Consider the following 24571-nt stretch of genomic DNA (forward strand, 5'->3'; position numbering starts at 1 on the left):
GGAACTTGGAATCGCTCAGACTGCACTTTGTCCATGTGCAATAGCTCCCTTTGATAACAGCCAAAGACATGTAATTTTAACTTTAGCCGTTATGTCTTGTTTTCTTTCCCACAGCTGTAGGAAAAGTGCTTTCTTTATCAAGGATACTGAAAGAGAAGAACATATTTGTGTGGGTTTTTTATCCCCTCATCTTCACCGTAACCATTTCCTTTAGTAGCTAATAATATTTAGTATTTATTTCAGTGACTTACATAAATCTCAAATGCATAAACCAGCAGCATCCTTTTTTCTGCATTTTTTTCTTGTGGGAACTTGTTGAAATGAACTATCTCATTGAAAAACTCCATTCCTGGAAGGAGGAGGACTGTTGTACCATTCTCCTAGAGGTGCAGTAAGAATTGGGACGGTCTGTCTGCTTTGATTAGTGAATCAGGGAGGATATCTGTTCCTCCAAAAGATTTATAGCATTTTGTAGGGCAGGCTTTTAAAGCATACCTTGTGCCTCAGGTATCCATCAAGCCTCGTAGCAGAGTCTTTTGAAGGTACTGCCATGGGTACTGTTGTTGCCGCACAGCCTCTTGCCAGATGCATGTTGAATTTGGATGTGGGGACACAATGGAGCACAGGACCCTGTGCTGGCTGGAAGGATGGGTCTTATTTTTTGCACCTGTTTTGCAAGTAGGACAGGAGAGATCCACGTGGTTCGTGGTTCTTTTCTTCATCCGAGTAGTCAAGTTGCACCTCCGGTCTCCTCTTCCCTGCCTAATCTCTAACTCAAGCCAGACACTTTCTGTGTGGGATGATGAAGAAAGGATGTAGCTGTCTGTGCTGGCACTATTTGCAGTTTTCTCCACAGCACCCACTTGCTCCGTGAGTCAGTAAATCCTTTTGGTTTTGTCAGGTGGCCTCTTACATGGAAATTTTTCAGTGTCCAGTCTCTATGTCCTGTCTCTGGAAACAGTCCCCAGAAAGAGGTTTTACAAGCTCAGTGTCTTACCCTTGTTTTGTTAAGATACTTGTTTATTTTTAAAACTATGGGACCAAAGGAGAGAGGCGTACATTAAACACTGCTGATATTATCTGGAAGATTTTAATGCATGTTGCTTTACAGATCACTCTTAGGCTAAGGGCTGGAATTAATAAGGTGACAGAGGAGCCAGAGAATTACATGAAACTGGGCACAAACTCCACGCCTACCCTATCAAATATTATCTCCAATTACAGAAGTACCTACTGGCACCTGAGGAGAAAAGATCCCTCTGAAAACACCATTTCCACTTGGGCTTTTGGCCTTTTTTTGTTTGTTTAGGTTTCCAGTGAAATCCTTGGAGGTTTTTGCATCTGGTTAAAGGAAGAAAAAAGCCTCTGTCTGAATCCTAAATAGTAACAACTGGCTGCCCCCAGTTTGTCCTGCACTACAATGTGAAGTCTATTGTGCAGCAGAGTAACAAAAACGCATCTGGAATTTTTCCCATCGGGATTGATGTGAATCTTGTTAATAGCAACTTTGTGATGTTTTTCAGTAAGTAACATTATTCTGAGAGTAATGGAATTTTTTGTATGTGTTCTACAAATGCATATCAAGTGGTTGTACCTGAGAGGTGGCACTTAAAGCTATATTATCCTGTTTCACTTAATAGAAGGAAAAAAAGCTTATTCTCTGGTCGGATGGGTGATACTGCTTTGACTTCGAGGCAAGCCTGAAAAATCACACAACTGTTTCTTGAACAACTTCCTACAAGAAGGAGCATGCCAAGTTAAATTGTTTAGGCATTAGGAATTTGTGCAGTGGAGAACATTTCCACTCTCACCATTTTTTAAGCTAGGATGTCCCATCTGCTGAATGGTGCAAGTTATGGTGTGGATTCCAACCAAAAAGTGTTGTCCAGTTTTAAAGTGTTGAGGGAGAACTGTGCTTGCCCAGCGTCTCCCATGCTTGCCCAACACCTCCTGTGCCTTCAGCCCCTTCTTGTTTTCGCTGCAGATTTCGTTCTCATTTCTAGTTCTTATCTTCCTGTTTGCTCAAAAAAACTGCAGACTTGATTTGATATTGTCATTGCTATGCCAGTTTTTCACATGAAACCCACACTGTGATGACTTAAAAAAAAAAATCTTTTGAAAATAACTGACAAAAAATTCTAAGAAACATCACAGTGGACGATGTGTGTAATTGTCTTCGAGCATCAATTTGTGTGGTGTACAAAGAAGCTGAATGATTTACTTCTTGTCTTTGTTTCTTTGCATTTAATTATCTGCCTGTCTTGTGTGCTGTAGGCAGCTATTGGAGCAATAGCTTCTGCAGATTTTTTTTCTGTCACTTTTAGTGTTTTTCTCTCATTTCCTGTTTGTGCTTGAAAGCAGGCTTGTCCTTTGACTGCATTTTCATTGGGGAAACTCTCTCTGGATCACCTTAAAGTCACTGTAGGGAGTTGCACTGATGAGAATTGGAATCTGCAAATATTCTGTAATAATGAGTCAGGACAGAAAATGCATGCGGTTGGAAAATAATGATTTCTTTTCATTCTTCCTTGGGTTTATGAGCATTTATTAGTTATTGAGGTTTCATTTCCAAATATATGGCTAGAAAAAAATTTTCTTTTATTTGCTGTGGGGTTTTTTTTAACATGAAAGCTGAGAGTCTCCCAGGAGTGTGATATGAGGAACTGTGTCCTGTAGTTTTCAGAATCCTGCCCTACACGTAAGAAAGTCAGAAGAGCTGACAAGGCCTCTGTTAATGTCATGATGTGTATTTCACAGCAGATTAATATTTTCCATATCATTTTAATAGGAATTTTTTGTCTAGGTTCTGAAATGGCATTGATCATTCCAGAAGTGTATTAGCCTTGAAAAAATTAAGACTATTCTCTGAGACCAACCCATCTGTTTCAGTTACAGTGCTTGAAACACTGATGTTTCTTCTGCAGCATCCTCACTCCAGTAAGACTTATGCAGGAAACTTTTGCCCCAACTGGATTTTTGACCCAGATAAGAGCAACAGGACAGGTGAAGGAACATCAGGCTTTCAGAAACTGAACAAATTATGAAGCCCAGTCCCTGTCTGTGCAGACAACCCCTTTCATAAAATGATCAAGCTTCTCCTCAAGTTATTTGTTTTGAGCTTTCCTATCTCCATCAGCTTCCATCACAAAGCTGGTTTGGACCTTTTTAAATGTTAGTGACCTTATTTTCATCTTCAACTGGCTTTATCATGATTAAGTCATACTCATTTTGTACTTATTTGTTAATTAGCTTCAGCAGCTCTTTCCCTTCCATGCTGCATCCCCTGTGCTGTGCATCGACAGAGCAGTCGTGTCTGTTCTGTGCTTGTGCTTGGCTGTGCTGAACAACCTGTGCATTTTTGGTGTAGCTGATGGTGGAAGGCCCTTCTTCATCACTGTCCTGTTCCCTCCATATATACCAATTTCTTTTCAGCTTTGAATGTTTCAGGCTCTTTCTGCAGTGGCATAGTTACTTGTTATGAAGGCCACTCAAAATTTTACTATTCCCCTCAATGCTTTAAAATTTGAAGATTGGTCTGATACAGTAGAATAACCTCAAGATAGGCATATACATTTAATACTGTGATAGGAGGAAACAAGATCAGAGGCTTTTGAAACAGTGAAGTGCAATTTGTTGTGCTCTACCATAAGACTGCCAGCAGCTTGGGACAGTCAGACATGGCCAGTGGTGGCAAGAATGAGCAGTGGCTGTGGATTAACTTCTTTCTGCAAGTAGGATAAAGAGAACATTAAGTTGGCTTTATAAAAGTAACATGCATTCAACTGCATTTAACAGCCTGGTTAATTAGTATCTATGACAAAAGAGAACAGATCCGTGGTGGGACCTGTGCCCATCATCTGCAGTCTTCTGGAATGTCTTAGATCTTTGTCAGAAAGAGCAGATACCCCAGAGACCCTGCCTTTTGGGAGTGCAGTGTTGCACAGCAGCAATTAACCCACATGAATACTCTCCAATTTGTTTTCATTAGAAAGCACAGTCTCCTTCCTATCCCAGTGGAATATGAACAGGAGCAGAGTCGTACTAAGCTTTGGGCAACTGGCAGAGTTGGTGGCTGGCATCTTCCACAGGAGCTAACTATTTCTTCTTGGGAGAAGGATTGGACCCTTTGGCCTTCCCTCCTCCTCTCATTTTTTATTTGCATGGAAGGCTTTGGAAACCCAGGCAGTAATTACAGTCTGCTTTCGCTCACCTTCATCGTGTTTCCAAATATCACATAATCTCATCTGTTTGGCTCAGTGCTCCCTCAAGTTCTTGAAGCCCTCACCTGGCTTCTCATAGGAAAAATGAGCTGTAATTCAATCTTGCATCATTGACAATAACACACAAAAAACAAGCTATGGCATTGAAATGACATTAAGAAACTGGTTTTTAAACTAACAAAACTCTGCGTTGTCGAGGAGTTAGCTTTTCACCCTTGCATAATTGTGTTTTGGTATTAGGGGGTTCTGTGAACAATGAGAAATTTCACATGTTGTCCTATAAGCTGCACTATGAGGCAGGTCAGGACAAAGTTTCTGCCTTGTCTGAATTTTATAGCTTTCCCCCCCCCCCCCCCAAAAGGAAGCCAACACTTAAACCAAGGTTCTTGTTATTTTTGTATGTGCATATGTGTTTTTTGTCTGAAATGTCTGGAGAATCAGTAGGAAAGTCCAAGGATTTCATTAGAGCAGGCAAACTGATTTTTTTTTTTGTCTTTAATATTTAGTTTATCTCAAAACTTTCCAGTCCCCATGATTACTACTTGTGTTACATAGGTAAGCTGCTCGGGACACTTTACTGGACTTCATGCATGCCAGAACACAGTCAGTTAGCAGGAGGGACTGAGCTGATATTAAATAATTTGTTGATTTTATGCCTTGGTGGTGCCATAAGCTCAAGATATTAATGACTGCAGAAAGGTTAAACTTTACGTGTCTTCCTGTTTATCACAAAGGTGCGGGGTACAAACAGAAAGCAGTTTTGGCAGGCAACAGGCTGCAAAATCCATGTACTGCTTATCTACAGTGGTGTTTGTACTGAAATTTGATTACCATATATGAAGAGAAATACTTAAAAAGCGTAAGGAGTCTGAAGAGCAGCTCTTGATTCCCAACTACAACAGACTGTAGCTTGGGAATTTGGTCACCTCCTAGCAGTGTTATCCCAGTGTGAAAGTAGTTTTAGATGAAATAGACCTATGCAGGACTTCAAAAGATCATCTATTTATTTTCTCTCTTAAAAGTAGGCACAGCTATGACTAACCCATGTTTAATATATATAAACTTGTTCTTAAAAATAATACAGTCAAATCAGAAACCAGTGTAATTGATATGAGTTCTGTAACTCATGTCCACACAATAGATTTCGGTGTGTAATCATCCCAAGCATAAGAAACCTTTTTAATGTTTAATTTAAGTTTCCTTTGCTGCATTCTAGGTCCAAGGTTACTTCTTGTCTTTACCAGGGATACAGAGCTGCTACCTTTCTCTTCGGCAGCAGCCTTGTAATATTTAATGGCTTATCATGTCCTTTCAGTTTTCTCTAGACTAAACAAAGTAATTTTTTTTCTAGCTTTCCTCAGAGACCGTGTTTTCTAGACCTTAGATCTTATTCAGAGCTCTCCTAGGGCCTTTTTTTCAGTTTCTTCTTTTTTTTTTGCCTGAGGCCCAGAATTGAATATGGTCCTTGGGCTGATGCTTTCTGATCCTGACTAAAGTGGAGTATTTAACAGGTTTTACAGCTGTGATAGTTACATTTTCAGTCATGATAGGATGTTTATCTTTTCTGCAACAGTGTGACAATGTTCTGTGTATGAACTGCAGCGCAGAGGATGGAGGCCCTTTAAGATACACGCTGGAGCAGCTGGTCCTGCTCTAAATAGAGCAGGGAGCAGGCAATGGGAAAAGCCTGCACAGATGAGTTTAAACAACCTACTAGGTGATGGAGAGCAGAGGGCAAGAAGGCTGATGATGCTCCAGAGTGCCTCAAAGGTACAGTGCAGTCATTCCCAGGGGAGTAGGCTGGGATAACTGGGATAACTGCTACATAGTCTGTGGGGTTTTTGTTCAATTGACTTTACCTGCCCCTTCCTTTTCTTTACTTATGAAATAAAACCTGTTCAAGGGCGTTTTTCTGGAGTGGTTCAGACATTTAATGTCAGAAAGAAAGACCATGTTTTACACTCGTGGTCCTTCTTGCAAAGCTGCAAAGGATCAAGTGATTACACCAGCTCAGGAAAGGACAAAACCCAAATGTCAGAGTTACTAGGACAGGGCAGAGAACAAAGCAGAGCAGTGTTGTACCACTGCATAATTCAGTGGTGTCTGTGTCGAGAATGGCCTTTGCAGCCTGAAAGAGGAAACTGTAGGTACACTCAGGATCTGTAGGCACAAAGAGCATGGAAGAAGATGGGTGGGGATCTGTGGCTCATTGTCTCTTGGGAAAGAATTAGGAGGTCTCACATGGCAGTGACCAACCATTCTTCAGTGGTAAGTTGTCTTCACCGTAATATTCTATTTTAGACTATTTCTGCAGCTTGCTAAGATCAACTTAATTTTTGGCCTGATCTCTGCTGTTAAAGATATTCTTGTTGCAACCATCCTTTTTTTTTTTTTTTTTTGGCTTGTTTGCTAATGTGGGAAAAGTAGTATGTTGATTGTAGGATGGGGTTAATCCTTTTTAATGTGGTTTTTTAAATTTTTCAACTACTCGAGGAATCTTTGAGCTGCTTGGATTTCTGACAGAGGATTAATGTCAATAAAAAATGTGAAATCTGGGCATCACAAACCTCCTCATTCCTGTGCTGTCATACCATGCTGCTCCCCAGAGAAGGGAGGCGAGGAGAGACCATACACCTAGGTCTCATTAGGGAAAAAGGAAAAGGTTAGTTTAGATTTTCTCTCTGTATTCTATAAATGCCTCTGTCAGACCTAATGATTCAAGTGCTCAAGTGCTTTGGCTTGTATTTCATCCATTTTATTAATAAAATTAGCAGATTTTGTGCCTTCTGTCTAACCATGGATGCTTTTGAACATCAGCAAACAAAAGACAGAAGTTATGCCGGAACAAATAAGTCATTTATTTGTGTGACTAAAAAAAAAAAGTTATTCTGGCCCCTTTACAAATGCAGTGTGCAGGGTCTGTACAACATTAGGTTTTAGCACCATTTGATTTTTTCCCTTTGGCTTCCGCTTTTCTGTTGATGCTGATTCTCCCTAATTAAATTAAAAACAGAAGGACAGGTTGGCTCGAAGAAGGAGGGGGAAAAAAATAAAGAAATATCTGAGAAATAAGCCCACAGTGGGGCTTAGTGGCTGCCAATCTGCTTTTCCTTAGTGTTGTGATTTCTAGGAAAGTGGTGCCGTCTTCTCCTTTACTCTTTCAGAGACTTGACCTTGTCTTCCTCTCTCCTTATTAAAGCCAAGGGCACATCAATCAGTTTATTTATTTTACTTTCTGTCACATGTATCTTATTCTCTCCCAAACATTTATGTATTAGTTGCCTTGAAAGCAGCAGATAGGAGTAGGGAGCAGATTCTAGTCAAGATTCAATGTCTGGAATTGTTCAATAGCTACCTTGAATAGCAGCAGTGTAGTCTAGGATTTGCAAGGTGCTTTGGGAATTTTATTCTACTCGTGCTTAATACTTCATGCACATCAAAGAGGAGTAGCTGTGAATGGATCTGAGTATCAGGGACAGAACAGAATGGTTTGAAAACTTGGCTGGGGAGCTTCTGGCAGGCTGTTTAAGCCTTCCAGGTAGAAATGTTTTGGGGTCACAGCTCTTTTTACTTGTCAGGGGGGAAATAATTGGAAATGTAATGTTTTGTCACATAAGCCAGAATCCCCAAGGCACAAATATATATCACATTTTCTTGTGTATATAGATTCCTGTTTAAGAACAGTTTTTGGCAGTACACTTCCTTTCACTGTGCTTGGTGACAAATTGTGTTGGAGGTTTTATTAATGTTTTTGTACGAGGAATTCAGACTTGAGAGCTGGGGGGAGATTTGGTGCATACCTCACGATTACCATATCCGGCATTTAGTCCATTTAGATGTCATTTGTGTTTTATCAGGGTATGCCATTCAAACTAGAGATTTTAGATGCTTGGCATTTCTCTCTCAAATTTCATAGGTTGTAGGTGTGTGCTGCAAACATCCAAACTCTTTGTCTTTTCCAGGCTGTCACGTGCAGTGAGGTTGCGTTATGTCTGTTCTGGGACTGGGTTGGGGTAGAGAGGAAGTGCTTAGAATTAAATCTGAAAAATCAAAACTCTCCCTTTCTCTATGGGTTTCTGAAGGAGCAAAGCCCTGTTTCAGTTCTGGATAATAGTTGCTGGTGAAGCCAACCTGCCTTTAGGATAGTCCTGGCAGACAACTCAGGCAAAAAGCAGCATCCTGTACCGAGCTGCCTCAGTGGATACAGAGTTTAACATCATTCAGAAACATTTGCTTTTTCTGCTTGACAAACTCCCATGCATTCCTTGGAATGTATTTTAGGTGCTCTGCACAGAGCATTCCCATGGCCTGTTTGAGGCATAGCCTGATGTTTCCTGAAGGGTCCTGGAATACACCAGGGGTGGTTCAGAGCCGAGACAGAACAGCCACACTCCCGGGGAGGTTTGGCAGGCAGCGTTTCCTTGTCCCTGCTGAACTTCGATTCTGGCCCACTCTGATTTATTGAGGTGGCAAAGTGCATGAGCTTACAGCAGTTATGATTTCTTAATATTTCCAAAACAGAATTTCTTTCAAGATTTATGAGAGCTAAATATCCTCTAATTTGCTCCCTTTTTTTCCCATATGGATATAATATTTCCCCAAAGCTGTTCCTCCTCCTTCTTAAATGAAGCAAAACTATGAATTAAAAGTCTGTTTCCCTGGCTCTGTGTACAGTAGTGTTAAATATTGCCACATAATAGTAGCTAGTCTAAGGCTGTCATGTTCTTTGCTAGAATAATCACTAAATTTACTTCTAGCAAGTATGATTAAAAGGCTAATGGTCATTTCACCCTTCTCTTTGGCATCAGTTTGGTCCCCTGGTCCAAGCAGAAGGGATGTCATAGAGCATCAGATCAGTCGTGCTTGAGCTTCAGCTGATTTTGGGAACTCCCCTGGGGTCCAGGGAGTTCTAGAAGGATCTGAGTTCCCTCCTCGTTTCACCAGGCACCTTGTAAGGGGGAATCTGCACTAGGGAGAGGCACTCCTTACTCCATGTCAGACTGCTGTAAGCTGCCTTTTCCCTGAGTATGACTTGCAAATAGGCCAGTTAATTGCAAAGATTTCTCCTGTTACTGTTGGAAGGAGGTGGAGATAATTCCCTGGAGACCCACTAGTGTAACATAATAATTATATTTTGGTGCACCAAAATGTCTGAGAAAACATTGAACTAATTTGTTGGGTTATTGAAGTTCTTAGGATATTTTCAGAGTAAATTTATTACAATTAATACTATATTGTTCTTATTTATTTATTTATTTTTAAATAGACCTGTGGGGTTTTTTTATCTAAGAGCTTCAGAAGCTCTATTTAACACCTCTTTCCCACCTTTTCCCAGGTAAAGTGTGTATATCCTTTCGTATTCTCGGCTCTAGAAAGACATTCCTTTCCTTCTAGATCAGCCATGTCATCTGTGCATCTTGCTTTTATGGTTATAGATGATCTTCTTAAAGATTGCATGAGTGGATGTGAAGCAGTATGCATGGGTGCATTCGAGTCTTCTTGTTTTGTTAAATACTCTCTTTCCCCTTTCCAGAGATTTTTGCAACCTGTTATTTCCTAGGCATCTGTGACAGGACTTTACTTTGAGCAGTTTATAATTCAGTTTTCATTCCATCCTTTCCTCACTGTGCTGCTGTCTGAAATTCATGCTCTGTTCCTGGCTGTGGCATAGTGAAGATGAGTCTGTCTTAATTCAGGTAGTTCAAGTCCAAAGGTTATCTGGTTACAGTAGCACAGAGTTGCATGGTGAGTACAGAAACAGCCTGAAGGGAGAGTCAAACCTGTGGGTTACATCTGTCCCAGTCCCATGCCTAAGTTATCCAGGCTGGATCTGTTTCAGAAGCATGTACCTTGCACTATAGTGGAGATGTACTCTCTGACTCTTTGGTACATTCCTTTCTTAATTTCTGTAGAATGCTGTGATTGATTTTAATCTGGGACATCCCTGCTACTGTTTTGATATGAGTGAATGAACAAGATTTCTAGTAGTATTAACATACTTTCTGTCTCGATAAATTCAGAAATGGTCCCATAAGAAAGTTAATATTTCTCTATTTGCTAATTGTTTCCTTCTCTCTGGCCACTGTACTAAGTTTCTAGAAGAGACAAATTTTTAGTAGCTGTCATGTTTGTGTGTTGATGGTATAATTAGGATAATGTATTTCAATAATGTATTTCCATAATGACACACTTAAGAAAGACTAAGTTTCTCTTTTGTAAGGGATTCTGGATAGATCACAACTGTTTGGTTTGGCAAGGACCTCTCTTGAATCTTTTGTATGTTACTGAACATAGAAGAAAATACCCAACTCCTCACTGAATTTCCACTATCTGTAAACCAAGAGCTGCTTCATGATGCCCTGAGCTGGTTTTTTTCTTACCTGTGTGGTGATAACTGCTGTGTACGTGCATATGAGTGAGGCCAGAGCAGCCATGAGAGCAGGTAACCCCAGCCTTGCTCTCCACAGGTGTTTGCCCAGTGCATTCCCACCTGCACAGAGCAGCACAGCGTGGATGTGTCATGAACAATGTAAGCAGCACGTACATTGTCTTGTGCTTACAAAGTTGGAAGTAAAGCTGCCTAAACTCTGGGTGCAATTTACAACTTATTGTAGCTAAAGTAATAGCCAAACAACAGTGGGGAAGTTCTAAATTGTTGAGTGGAAGGGATTGCCAGGTCATGACTTGAGTGAGTTGAGTGTCCTCCTGGCGCAAACTCTGGCAGATTTGTTTCACTGCAGTCACCTTTGGGTAAAAGTAAAATCTTCCACATTACTGTATTGCCAGTGAGAATGTAGAATCAGCACTTCGGTGTGGATTCTTTCAACCTTCCTGCAGAAATTTATCCTTCCTAGTTCAGGAGTTAATTTCTCTCTCATTTTGATTTCCTCAGGTTCTCGAAGCCGGCACCAATGTTCTTGGATGATTCCTTCAGGAAATGGGCACGTATCAGGGACTTTGTACCCCCCTTTGGAATTAAAGGACAAGGTATGAATGAGAGAACTGTGCAGCTGTTGGAGAAGAAGGTGGTTCTGCAGAAGTTTGCCCCGTTTTGTTTTTCTATTTTGAAAGCTTAGGTGTTCCCTTGGGCTCAGTGTTTTTTCCCCCCTGTTTGAAAGAAATACTATACATGTAACTCACAGAAACCCAGAAGGGTTTTCATAGCTGGAACATGGACCCCAGAGACTGGTCTGAGGGAAATGGTGTAGTACATGCAGAGAATCAGTGCAACAATGGCAGTTTAGACCTACCTGCCCATTCTGGAAGAAGCATTTTGACATTGACTGCCAGAGAATCTTGTTGCAGCTTTGCTGACAGCAACTGAGAGTTCAAACTGACTTAAACTACCTTTAAATCAGTAATTCTCTGAAGAACAAGGAAGAGGCTTTGGGGTTGACCACTGATACAAATCTTCATTTTCTTCTCATAGCATTTTATAGTTGGGCTACTTATTGACTTATATAACAATTAGGAAAAGTCTGAGGTGCTTTGGTGATGATGGGTAATATGTCCTGTCCTCCAACTGAGTGTCACAGCAGGAGCTGTGTCTCAGGTATGCCGTGGCAAAGCAGGGGTGGTGCTGGTGGTGATGAGATGGGGGCCAGTAGCCCACCCAGCAGATGATCTGTTTTGTGGGTGACAGCCTCCTGGCTATCCCACATGTGCTATCAAAGGCCTCTCCGAGTGAGTGGTGGTGAGCAGAAGGCTTGTGCTCACTGCAGTGATTTACTGCAGACTTTCTGAAGTCCAATGTATTTATTAAGAAGTGTTTGTTGCTTTGCATCAATTTGCAGGATTTTTATTCTGCTGACAAACTCATGGTTACAGATAACTCCCAGAGGAGTTGAAATATTTGGTGGAGAAAGGGCAGCAGCCACAGAAGGCTTGTGCCTGTCTCTGCCTGGAAGCAGGTGTGGCAGTTGTCAGAACAATCTCTGGTGAAATCAAAGGCTCTACTGACAAATTGCTTTTGGCTTGCATCAGTTCCCTTCTTTGTTTTTTCCATTCCTTGTCCAGTTGGTCTTTTGCAGCTCAATAGGAAACTAATTGCTGTCGTCTAATTTAGCCAGCAGAGTTTGCAGGAAAGAACTAACAGTGGCAGCACCAGTGAGAGGCTGTGGTGACCACAGGAGGGCTTGTCCCCTTCTAAGCAGCACACAAGGTGTACAAAGCCAGGGCAAGCTGACTGACCGTCATGGAGGTGGGATTTGCAGATTACACATGATGTCAGCCAAACCTAAAAAAAATCATTGCATTAAACGGAATCCAAGTGGAGAAATTCACCAAAAGAGAATGACGGAACAGCTCTGGCAGCCTTCTCCCTGGGTTTGTTGCCAGCTTGTATCACCACTGCAATGTTATGTAAATCTGGTGTTTTATATTGGATTTCCTCAGTTAAAAAGAGAAATGAGAAATTGCCATTATTTAAATGGCTGTGAGCTGAAGCCATGGGATGGAAAACCGTTGAATAGGTTATTTTTTTAACACCCTCCTGGGACTGAATTTTGTGCCAAGTTTCAGTCTGGAGCAAGTTCTGTGTGTGGGAGGGTTGCATTATAAATCTGTGTAGCCCAGGATTTCTAATGGCCGTGCTGACAGGCTGTGAGTCCTCGCGATGCGAATGGCGCCCTTTCATGTTACACATCACTTGGAATTCTTGCATCAGTCTTTTCTGGCTGTCCCATGGGATGCATTCGGGCTCAGCCGAGTGATTGGATGATGGGATCAGCACCTCATTAGGGCTTTCAGTCAGGGCAGTCTAATGGTATCCAAACAACTGACCCAGTCAGGCAGCGTGGAGCTCAGTCACGTGATGGTGCGAGATGAAGGCTCTCAAAGCTGGGATGTGCCTGGGAAAATGAGTAGTCAGGGTGGCTAAGAAAGTGTGGAGAGATGTGGCTGTGCTGAAACAGACGGGGCGGGAGTTCTGCTCTGTGCATGAGGCAACCCCATGACACCATCAGCTGGGATTTCCAACACTGGGAAAGGTGGTTGGTGTTCGTAGACAATGAGTGTAGCTGAGATGGTGAAGGGAAGATCTTGCTGAGAACTTTGGTGAATAACACCTCGTGGTTTTAAGTCACTGTGATCTATTCCGAGTGCAAAATGGCTTTTTGTGTGTGTGTGTGAAATACAGCTACAGGATGAGCTTACTTACAATAATGCTGCATGTTTCAAGAAACTTCTAGAAACTATAACTTGAAAATACTAAAGTTATGAAATCAAGGGATTCTTAGCAGCTTGGAAGCTAATCCGTTTCTGCTTTCACTTTTTAAAGTTCCTCTCTATTCTTCAGGCTCTTACCTACATTTTACTTTGCTTTGTCTCTGAATAAAAAGCTGAACAAAATCCTTTTTCTTCCACCATTTGGTGTTTACTGGTCCAAGAAGGAACAATTCCAAGATTGCAAGAATGACTCTTGCAATCTTCAGGGGAAAGCAGCTTTTGAGGAACGATGTCTACCGGGCTGCACTAATTTGGAATAACACGTCTGTATAAATTACATGTAAAAGAGTAGAAATGGCTCCGAAATTTTCAGGGCAGGACTACTGCTCTTTAAAGGTTATCATATCAAGGGGAAGGCAGTATGCTGATCATTTTGACACAGTTCATCAGAGATCTTCATTTTCTTCAATGAGAATCTGATTGTAAAGACAGTTCTTCCATCTCCAGATGCTAAGAAGTACTCGGTACAACATAGAACATTTAACAGTGTTCCTTTGTGAAAGATTGCTCTCTCCTTTACTCTAGTGGTCATTTTCTGATTTGTCCATTAGCCCAGGCAAGGGGGTTTTATGACCAGAGTGCTGCATTCTCCCTCTACAAGAGCATTTGTGTGTAGAAGCCATCAAGGGGAATATGGTCTTGAATAGGAAAGTTTTTAGACTTTCCCTCAAAGGCTGCTGGATCTGAAAGGGACTGTTGCAGTAGGAATACTGCACATCTCATGTCAGATTGGAAACTGCTGCAGTCGTCAGTTAACAACCCTAGTGATTCCTTGTCTGCTAAATGAAAGAGGCATGGAAAAGAGGCAGGTGGCAACCCTACTGTTTGATGAGCAGGGCTTTCTGAGATGAGGCACGTGGCACGCAGTCTTATGCAAACTCTGAAGAGTGGTTGTGAGAGTCCCCTACAAGGTATTAGAACAAGATGAAGAGGAATTTAAGAGCAGCAGCCATACCTTTTTCTTAATCTGTCTTACATGGGCAGAGTTTTGGTTCACCGAAGATTTGAATGAAGGATTCATCCTAATTACTCGATCCCAATACTCAGCAACCTGGGACAAAAGCGGAGCTGAGAGCTGTCAGGAGTGTTGGGGCTGATCCAGCAGACTGAAGGTGTCATTGCATTCATCAGAGATGTTTGTAACCCGTGTGGAAACTCTGGCTTTTTCTGTGCACAGAGAATAGGAGAAGTAATAGATATGAAGAGGTGTGAAGAGATGTTAGGTTTTGATACCATAAAGGGTCACTGCCATTATTTAGTTTGGCCTTCCATGCAACAGTGGCTCTAGGTTTTGCCCAGAGATTTCTGCACCTGGCTATGCAGATTATCTTTCAGAATCTGGATCAAGATTTTCTAAATGAAGAATGACTGTGTTGACAAACAGGCCAGTGTCACGTCTGACTGCAATTACTTTAAAAAAATGAGATGCTTTTGCCACGTCGAACTTGTTGTCTCCTACTATGTGACTTACAGAGTCTGGAAACAGGATGGGCCACTGTAAGTGCTTGGAAATGATGACTGCATCTCTATTAATAAATAAAATGGTTGTCCTCTAGTCCTGAAGGCTGTTGAGCTCATTGTTCAAACAGATTAACTCCCTGCCCCCCCCCCCCCCCCCAAACAGAGTGGTTATGTCCAGGCTTCCTATCAAGAAAGGTCACTGGCCTCTATTAGCCTGTGAATGCGTGAGAATTTTAGAGGAGGATATTTGTTGGCCCTGGTGAACACATCTGGGACTGTGCTAACCCTTTAATGGTATGGACTTGTGTGGGACAGTGTGGGCCCGTGCCCTGCTGCCAGTTTGTTTATTAGTGTGTATACAACCAAAGTGGGGAACATGATGAAATTGGTCAACTCTGAGTTGTCAAGAAGAGCAAACTGTAACAAGAAATTAGAACTCTAAAAGCTATAAATGTCAGAATGTCCTGTGGGGGACGGCTCAGGCTGCCGAGCACCCTCCTGTGTCCCAGGCTATTGTTTTGGCATTAACTGGGATGTTGGAGTGCCTCCCATGTTTCACCATTTGCGAGGATCTAATTTCCTTGTAGGAACTCTTCTTTCCCAGCACCCACCAAGCCTGCTGTTGCAACTTTTTTCAGTCGGGATCAAGGAGGCCGCAGCAATCTCAGGTTCTAAAATGTGTGATGGGGAGATTTTTAAAAAATTTAAATTGAAATTTCTTCTTTAGCAGTGCATTGTCAGTGTAATTATGGAGGTATGAATATGCTCATGCCGTCCACATAGTTACAGAGACCCTCAAGCATGTACACTGCTTTCAGGGTTAAATTTGTCAATGAATAAGCAATGGAAAAATTGTTTATACTGCTAGTGAGATTATTAATCCCAGAGGGCCTCCTCCCCAAATTTACCTCTGTAGCTAAAGCAAAAGGAAAGAGTTATTTGGAGAAGGGCAACAAACAAGACTGGAGAAATACCTGACTATTAATAGAATTTCTCAGTACATGTGGTTTGAAGAATATAAAAGGCTTTCATAAGAAAGAGTAGCTAGTATCTGGCATCTTCTCCGTGTAATGAGGACGGGAGAGTTGCTGTAGGTTTTTTTTTTTAACCTAAGTGAAAACATATGGCACAGCATACACTAAAAAACTAAACAGACACGATCCATGTAGTATCTGTTCCATGCATTTAGTCAGTAGTTGTGTCACTGCTTAGCAATAATTATAGGTCTTCACTTCCCCCTTTGTTCCTGCTCAGTTGTTTCAAGCAGAGAGGCTGCTTTGTTGGCCCTGAATCAGTTTGTCTTTGAAGGTGATAGTTATTTCTTAGGGAGTGATTCTCTTGTCACCGTCTTGCAGAATTTCCCTCCCGCCAGGAATCTAGAAAGCAATTTCTTCCCTGTGGTGATAAGGGAATATCAAGAACATGTTTCAAGTGCTACAGTTTTAGCAAATGTAGTGTGAACTACTGGCCAGGAGGCTTCGTATTTTCATTTGGTACAGGAGGGACATCTGGAATCGGTGACAAAGGAATTAAGTCTTTGTCCAGACCACCAATGCTAATGAATGTATTGTGCAATGATTAACTGTATTTGTGCTTGGTTTTATTTGGATGTTTTCTTCTGTGTTAGTGCTTCTGGGAAGAACCATGGTTCAGTGCTGCTTAGCAGAGGTTTCACTGGTCTCATGGGGCAGAGGTCATTCATCTCCAGTAAAAATGTTGAGTTTTCAGGCATGCAAAAGTTGGCATATCACAATGTTATTGGGAGAAAATCTACCCTCTTTTCATGCATGTTCTTTTCTTGCGTAGCTTTTTCTTTTACATTGACTTTCTTGGCATGAGCAATACTTTATCTCTGAGAAAACATGTTCAGTTGGACATGACAATTTTAATTTACAGCTGACTCAAAGAAAAACTATCAGAAAAATAGCTCTTTTCCAACCTACTCTTCTGCCTTTTTAGAGAGACTGGAGTACCACGTGCAGGCTCCTTCCGTACATTTGACTGGGTCTGAATGAGGTGTTTCTTTCCTGGTTTAATTCTCCAGTCTTGTCCTTATTTTGTTAGTGGTGCTCTGTTGTACAGATGATTTTCCTACTGTGAGCATTTTTTTTGATCTTCATATGTTCTTCCTCTAACAAATAACCAAGAAGCACAAGCATGTATAGCCATTAGTTCTATTTAGAGTAGATATTAATACAAGATTGTTGTTTCTTCCTGAGTTTGAGGCAGATTTCTGAACTAGTTTCCACTAGAATTTTGCATTTGACCAAAACTGGTAATAGTTGCCAATATCACGTGGGAATATAGATATAAAAATGTTGCTGTTTCCCCGGGGAATTTAGCTGATTTTATAGCCTCGAGAAATTAAATTAGAGGTTTGAAACGAAAAAAAAATAGAAGTTTCAGAAGAGGTAGAGGGCCAGCTTTTCATTATCGAGTGAAGCCTCTAAAGGGAAGTTACAGTGTGAGTTTTGAAATTGAATCAACTTCCACGCTTGAGCTCTCCTGATGAAAGTACAACCCTCCTGTGCGGTCCATTATTTTAGTCAAAACTGATGTTTTGTTTCTGAGTGTGCCTAAAAATAGTCTTTTTCCCAACCCACTGAGAAGGGAAAGGTGCCCCAGGGAGACTCAAACCTCAAGTTTACAGTTAATTGGGTGACTCCATATTGGAGTTCGTCACAGAAGTCTTGAAGTGCGATTGAGACATGGATATTATTCCTCTCTTTTACCTCCCAGAGGGAGAAGCAGATCTCCTCTGGCTGTTGGGTTTTGAAAGTGCCATTTCTTAATGCTTCTGCAAGGGTCAGAAGAATTAGGAATCATTGTAGTAGCTATTGAGTTTTTTGGCCTTGAATACATTGCTTGGCCACCTGTGAAGGGCCAACAAAAATGCAGCAATGAAGGGAAGAACAGCCCTCTATAACAACTGTATTTATTTTCCTGCTTGTCTTCGACCAGCATGTTGTGAATCTTCCAAGGACCATTATATTTGGTGTGAATTCGCCTGTTTTACAGGCTTTATTGCTTCCTGTGCATTGAACTTGAGTTTGGATCAAAATGGTTAAAGCATGGGTATTCCAGAACGTTGCCCGTTTTTTGGCATAATTGTTTTTTAAATTAATGTTCCAAGTTTCCAAGCCGTGGGATTATGTTGGGAACTAAACTTGTGTTCTGAAAAAACAAACTCTTGGTTGTGAAGAAAAGCTTGGGGGGAAAAAAAAAAAATCCCTAAAGGCTCCAAAACGACGATGTAAATGAAGAGTCCAAATGTTATGTATTTTATTTATATCTTGTTATAAAAAAAGGCCTTAAGGGCTTTCTGGAGCTTACATTTAACGCATGCCAGGTTCTTCTAAAATTGTTAGAGAGGGTACCGTGTGTATTCAGTCCTTTTTTTTTCTCTTTTGCTTTGAGTTTTGTGCCTATACAACACTATATGCCTCTTGTCTTAATGCCATTGAAAATCATCAATGGAATTACTGGGATATTTGGAGGAGTGGCAGTTTTAAGTCCTGTTGTTGGTGTAGTGCATCTCAAGTAAACCACCTAAATCTGGTACAGCTAATGACCTCAAGAAAACCACTCTTGTATTTACACACAAGTTTTGATCTGGGGACAGATTACTCAGTTGTCTTTGAGAGCGAGTTCACTGTTTGCAATATACTACTAAGTTCAGGGAATCTTTGTAGCTGCTTTTTCCTGCATACACCTTCTAAAGTTAGCTGATCAATAATAAAAAAAAGCGGTGCAGGGAATTTCGGACACATTGTGATACCTGTTGTAATCACTGGATTCCCAGCTTTGCTAAAATAGAAATAATGTATGTCTACAGCTGGACTTGATGTTTCTGGAAGAGAGCGGGAGAACAGGATATGTGGTAAGACTTGGGTCCATGCCCTCGTACTGGGCACCAGGGTGGGAAATCAGAGTGGGTCAGGCTGGAAGGGACCGCAGTGGGTCACCTGGTCCCAGCTCCCTGCTCTATCAGGGTCATCCCAGAGCACATGGCACAGGATTGTGTCCCGACTGTTCTTGAATATCTCCAGTGAGGGAGACTCCACAGCCTCTCTGGGCAACCTGTTCCAGTGCACAGGCACCTGCACAGTACAGAAGATCTTCCTCATGTTCAGGTGGAACTCTCTGTGCTTCAGTTTCTGCCTGCTGCCTCTTGTCCCATTGCTTGGCACCACTGAGCAAAGCCTGGTCCATCCTCTTGTCCCTTCAGACATTGATGAGGTCCCCTCTCAAGGCTGAACAGGCCCAGCTCTCTCAGCCTTTCCTCATAAGAGAGATGCTCCAGTCCCTAAATCATCTCTGTTGCTCTCTGCTGGACCTGCTCCAGGAGCTCCATGTCTCTCTTGTCCTGAGGAGCCCAGAACTGGATACAGCTCTCCAGATGCAGCCTCACTGGGGCTGAGCAGAGTGGCAGAATCACCTCCCTTGACTTAAGATAAAGATCGTTCATCAAAAGACTTAAAAATCCTTCTGTAAAAGATCATTCCTCAGCTCCCATATGGAGGGAGATCTTAAGGAAAGAAAATTCTGAAGGAGGAACTTTATACAGAGGTGAACTTTCAGGTAGTGTATAAAAAAAAAGTGTATGCACTGGGCTTGTGCCTACAGCTTGTTTGTAAACATTGCAGTTTGTTTAATCCACAGCATTGGTAGTGTTTAGTTTACTCTCCCCATGAAGCTGACACACACGTGGCATTCTGTTATCATGGGACAGGGACCTGTCTCACCTGTTTCCTGGAATGCTTTAGGGATGTCAGTCAACCTCACTGTAGGAGGTCTATTCCCCAAAGGTGAAGCTGATGCCCAGTACCCTGCAGAAGCAATGGCTGGAAGGGTGGCAGCTGGGTGACCACCTATGGATGTGGGCACTGGCCATGGCTCACAGGGCAGACACACAGGATGCAGCAGCACACTGTCCCCTGACCCTCATGCACAGGTACTTACTGCTGGCAATAAGGGCATGTAGACTTGCTGGTTTTTGGGGAAGGTGACTGGTATAGAAAACTTGTAAAAATTACAGCCTCTTCTCTTGGCTGCTTGAGAGTGCATGAGCATCCCACTGTGCCTCCTTTCAAGGTGAGACCCTGTGAGATGCCTGCAGTAACTCTCTGGTGTGGAAAGGTCTCCCATCTTTTTTTAATGATACAAGCAAGAAGCTTGTACATTAGAAACAACAATTTTAAGTGTTGTTGACATTTACAGTGAAGGTCTCTTCCACTCCTTCACATAAATAACAGAGAAAAAGGCTAGAATTGAGACTTAGGCTAGTTCTCACTGTGTGGTCACTGCCTGCCTGATTTCTAACTATTTACTTTTAGTTTTTCCAAATGTCTGAAAATTTCAGGGTCAACCTGAAGTCAAGATGTACTTGGGTTCAGAGAAATCATGCAGTCCTGAGCTGGCTTTTGAATCTTCTGATGATATAAGGCAAAGTTGATAGAATATGTCAAGATAACTCAGGATTCTTAGATAAATGTAGTCAACTCCTCTAGATGGGAGGAAAAGAGTGCAGAGGCTTCTTTGTTTTTATAGTAATAGTGTGTGCATAGTGGCTGATAGATGAGTGGGTTAAATAATCTCCCACACTCCCCAGTGAGCTAAGTTCTCCATGACAAGAAAATAATATAATAAACAAGCTGCAGAAAACTTCAGTAGATTGCTTGCCATAGTGATGTGTTCATTATTTAATACTGAGAGAAAGTGAGGGTGAAAATGCAGGATATTGACGTTCATTTCCATTAATTTGTCATTGAAATGTACCAGACATATGTGAAGAACACATAAGTCAGAGGACTGTCCAAAGATGAGACCTTTGCAGAGAGTTCCTTGTCTAGGAGCCAAAGGCCTTGTGCTGTTCCTGGTTATGTCACTTACTTGCCTCATGTACTTCAGCAAGTTGGATTCCCTCAGAGTATAAAGATTTTCACTGCTTTCAAAACTGAGAACAGGTGGAGGACCTGAAAACGTGAATTCAGGAATAGGCACATGTGTTCATGTGTGTGTATATATGTATCACCTTAGAGCCTTTGACTTGAAGGAGGTGTATGAAAACCACATATTTTTACTGTTGGAATGAGTTCTGTTGGAATGAGTTCTAGAAGCTCCTTCTGGAGAGATCTTGTCTTTCCATCCTGATGCCAGAGGTAAGGTGCCAAGTACAGATGACCACCTCAGCAGCAATGCAATGAACATTTTCTAGTAAAGTTCCAGCTCAGCCAGAATGACCTAGTGCCTCTCCCCTGCCCCAGACATTGTCTTTTCCTGTCAGTGCTCACAGCTCCTGCTCCTGGCTTCCAGTGAGGGGGCTGGACTACATGAACTTGTGGACACATTCATTCCTGCTGCGAGTGGACACTTGGCAGTGAAGTACTTTTATCGAGCTTCATCCAGTAGTTTTGAATGATAACACTGTGATTTGTGCAACTTCCAAACCTTTTGGATGCCATGGGTTGTTGGACTGTGGGGGCTGCTGAAGAGATATCTCCTGTTTGGCCATTCATAGTCTGTGCTGAGTGTTCTATATTGTTTGTTTTGTTTGCGTTTTCTCTCTGGATGATGGGAATGGGAAGCATCTCTGTTCCAAATACTGCCATATCCACTCCTAAAGTAGTTGTATTTAATTCCTGAGCACTCACTATGAAGGCATTACTAATTAGCTGGCAAGATGAGGAAACCTGAATTACGTGAGTGCATTACTCAGCAGTATTATTTTAATGTGCTTTTTAAAATAGTCTATCGGATGGTCTCCAAGTAGTGCAGGGTGTAACTCGTGGGTGGTAGAGCAAACCTGGCATAACAAAGGCTTTGGTCGATGGGAAGTTGCAACTCTTGGCACGCAATCCTTTGATCTCTTTTCTGAGACTGTGGGAGAACAAGGACAGTAACACATACTGTCCAGTAAAAGTCAGTGTATGAGACAGGCCAAGGAGAGGACTGTGGTGCCATTTGAGGTCACAGCAACCTATGGCAGATTTAGGGAAACAGCATTCCTGTTGGAGGGGGGGAGCTGCTGCCTATGCATCAAAAGAAATTCTTCACATGAAGGAAAATTAAACAACACCACTATTTTGTTATCAAAGTAAGTTACTCTTACCCTTATAAATTGCTTCTTCCCTTACTCCACTCCAAAATATGATCTTCTGAAAGCAATCACACTTCTCTGCTTGTAATGGTTGGCAGGGGCTGTCACTGATGCCGTGTCAAAAACTTCCCCAAATCTCAAAGTAACTGTCAGAGTTTTCTATTTATCACCTTCGTTTGTCTGCCTTGTGTGTCTCACCAGCTTGTTGTCAGGTTCAGAGTTGTTTGGCACATGGACTGCCTCAAGCTGGTGTGTTGGTCCTGCACACTCGTCCTGTAGTTTCTGTGGAGAGACGCAGTAAATAAGAGCAGAACTCTTTATTTGAAAGGGTCTCCCCAAACTGTGCTGATTGCAGTAAGTAGTGCCTGTCAGGAAAGCTATTTAAGTTCAGCGTAAAAAATCACCTGATGTCAGTCTTCTTAATGTTCCTGTGTCATTTTTAATCTTTTGTAAAGAAACGAGACTTATTTATTCATTTCGATTGGTTGTTTCCTAAGAACTTTTGAACTAATTGACTGATATGTTTAAGGGAAGGATATGATAGATATTTACAATCTCCCAAGCAAAGTGGAAGGCAACTAATTCTTCACAGTCTTTTCCCCTATAAATGAAGCTCAGAGAAGCCATATTCAAAATTGGGAAAGGGAAGTGATTGAAACTCTGTATGGATCGAGGAGGATTCTGAGCTGATGGAAGAGAAACCATTGAGGGTTACCAGATACAAAGGAGCTGTACCTGACATGCGAAATCCCTGATTTGAAAACAGTTAAATGGTAGAAGAGGATTTCGGGGAAATATTATGTCTGTTTGCTTTGTTTTTATGCTCCTCTTAGGCATGTGCTTAAGTCCACATCTAGAGTCAGGATTTGGAGGCAGATGGACTTTTTTTCAGACATTCTGAAGTTACTGGTGCATTTGTAAATCCAAACTAGCCAGAGCATTGCTGCTTCTTGGCCCTGCATGGATCATGGTAAAGGAGTTTGGACCTTTATGAGGGAGAGAAGTGGAAAAGTTAGGGGCAAGTGACAAAATCTAGAGGGAAGCAGATTCAAAAATTTCCATAGCTGATAGAATTATTTAGGTATAATGATTGTGCTTCTGCAATTTAATGCATTTAATTTGTGTGTGTGTGTCTATGCTTGCATAACTTACACCATCTGGTTGCTGCAGCATTCACTGGGTGTCTGTGGGCTGTGGTTCCATGGGCATTTCTTTAAGCAATTATGGTGGTTTAATTGAAGAAAGTCAGACTGAGAAACTGAACCTAAACCAAAAGTAACCCAGGAGAATAAAAAGCATCAGTTTTAACCTGGTTCTGTTCCTGCATCCAGTTCACCACTCAGCTGCATAAAAGCTTGTCTGAAGGCAAGCACTGACAGTGACAATGGCCTTCCCATGCCTGAATTGTTAGTTAAGCTGCCATCTCAGGGCAGTGGGTATGAAATCACTGCTATAAAGTGTACTGTGCCTGTTCCCTGTCACACTCTCCATGCAAGGCAGTTGCACACTGCATCAGGATTTGGCACATAACGTTTTTACAGCCCATGTGTGAAGGTCATTGTCCAGAGAAAATAGGAATATGCAAGTGAAAGTGTTTATTCCTAATGAGAACCTTATTTCAGTTCCTCTGAGTAACTGCATCAGATGCTTTACATCACTTTGTTTTTCATTTTCATTAGAAGTGAGAACTTGTTCCTAATGTCTTCTTCCTTCCTCCCCAGATAATCTGATCAAAGCCATCCTGTCAGCAACCAAAGATTACCGTCTAACTCCAGCTCTTGACAGGTAAGAGGAGACCTTTTAGAATAGAAGGAGCAGAAGTGATTCTTTTCCATATGTTCTAAATAAATTTTGTTTGACATTTTTGCCAGATACTGTTGCCAGTAAATTTGGCTGTGTTTTGTAGGTAGGTCAGGAGCTGGAAACTGAGTCCTCTTTCCAGTAAATCTGTAAACGCTGGAGACCTCTGTTAAGTCAAACATAAGTAGCAAAAAGCTTTTGACTATTTCCTAAGCTTTTGTTTCATATGTTGTTACAAGACATGCTCTTGCCACTTTTTCAAATAAGTGAATAGCAGATTTTCAATAAACACATTATACTTTTCCAGACTTTCTGACAAAACAACACTATCATAAGAAACTCTTAGAGGGGAAGAAGGGACTGGCTTATTTCAACAATGTTTTTTTACCAATACCTCACTCATAAAGCAGGAATGTGTGGTTGTGATGGCCAAGCCTGTGTTATGATGCACAGGATAGAAGTCTCCTGGGCCCTGTGGTACTTGAATTCAACCCTTTAGAAGAAGCTTCTTTGATTCTTCAGTCCTATTGTAGAGGCTGCTTCTGAAACTCAATGGCATGTTTACAGTCCAGCTTCCAAGTGATATCCTTTAGTCTTTGCTGTCCTTGCTTTTCTGTAATTCCTTTCCTTTGCCCCACAGTTTTGGTTTAGTGTCACCTCCTGGATTAGGGATATTTTTTTTCAGAAGCTGTTAGAGGTTTTTACTGGGACATGAGCTCTTTTCAGAGTCCTGGTACTGCTTCTTTCCAGTGGTACTTGAACACGA

General features: G+C 41.6%; 1 protein-coding gene across 6 annotated transcripts in view; it reads left to right on the forward strand.

Moving 5' to 3' along the window:
- Positions 1–24571, forward strand: part of ST3GAL3 (ST3 beta-galactoside alpha-2,3-sialyltransferase 3) — a 138398-nt gene that overhangs the window by 55940 nt on the left and 57887 nt on the right. For all 6 annotated transcript variants that reach the window (XM_027649078.1, XM_027649080.1, XM_027649079.1 and 3 more), the window contains 2 exons: positions 11113–11207; positions 23727–23790. In XM_027649078.1, the coding sequence (XP_027504879.1) occupies positions 11113–11207; positions 23727–23790 (159 nt within the window). The remainder of the gene's footprint in view (positions 1–11112; positions 11208–23726; positions 23791–24571) is intronic.

The sequence above is a fragment of the Corapipo altera genome, unplaced genomic scaffold (genome assembly GCF_003945725.1).
Source record: "Corapipo altera isolate COAL_440 unplaced genomic scaffold, ASM394572v1 112, whole genome shotgun sequence".
NCBI classification, from domain to species: Eukaryota; Metazoa; Chordata; class Aves; order Passeriformes; family Pipridae; genus Corapipo; species Corapipo altera.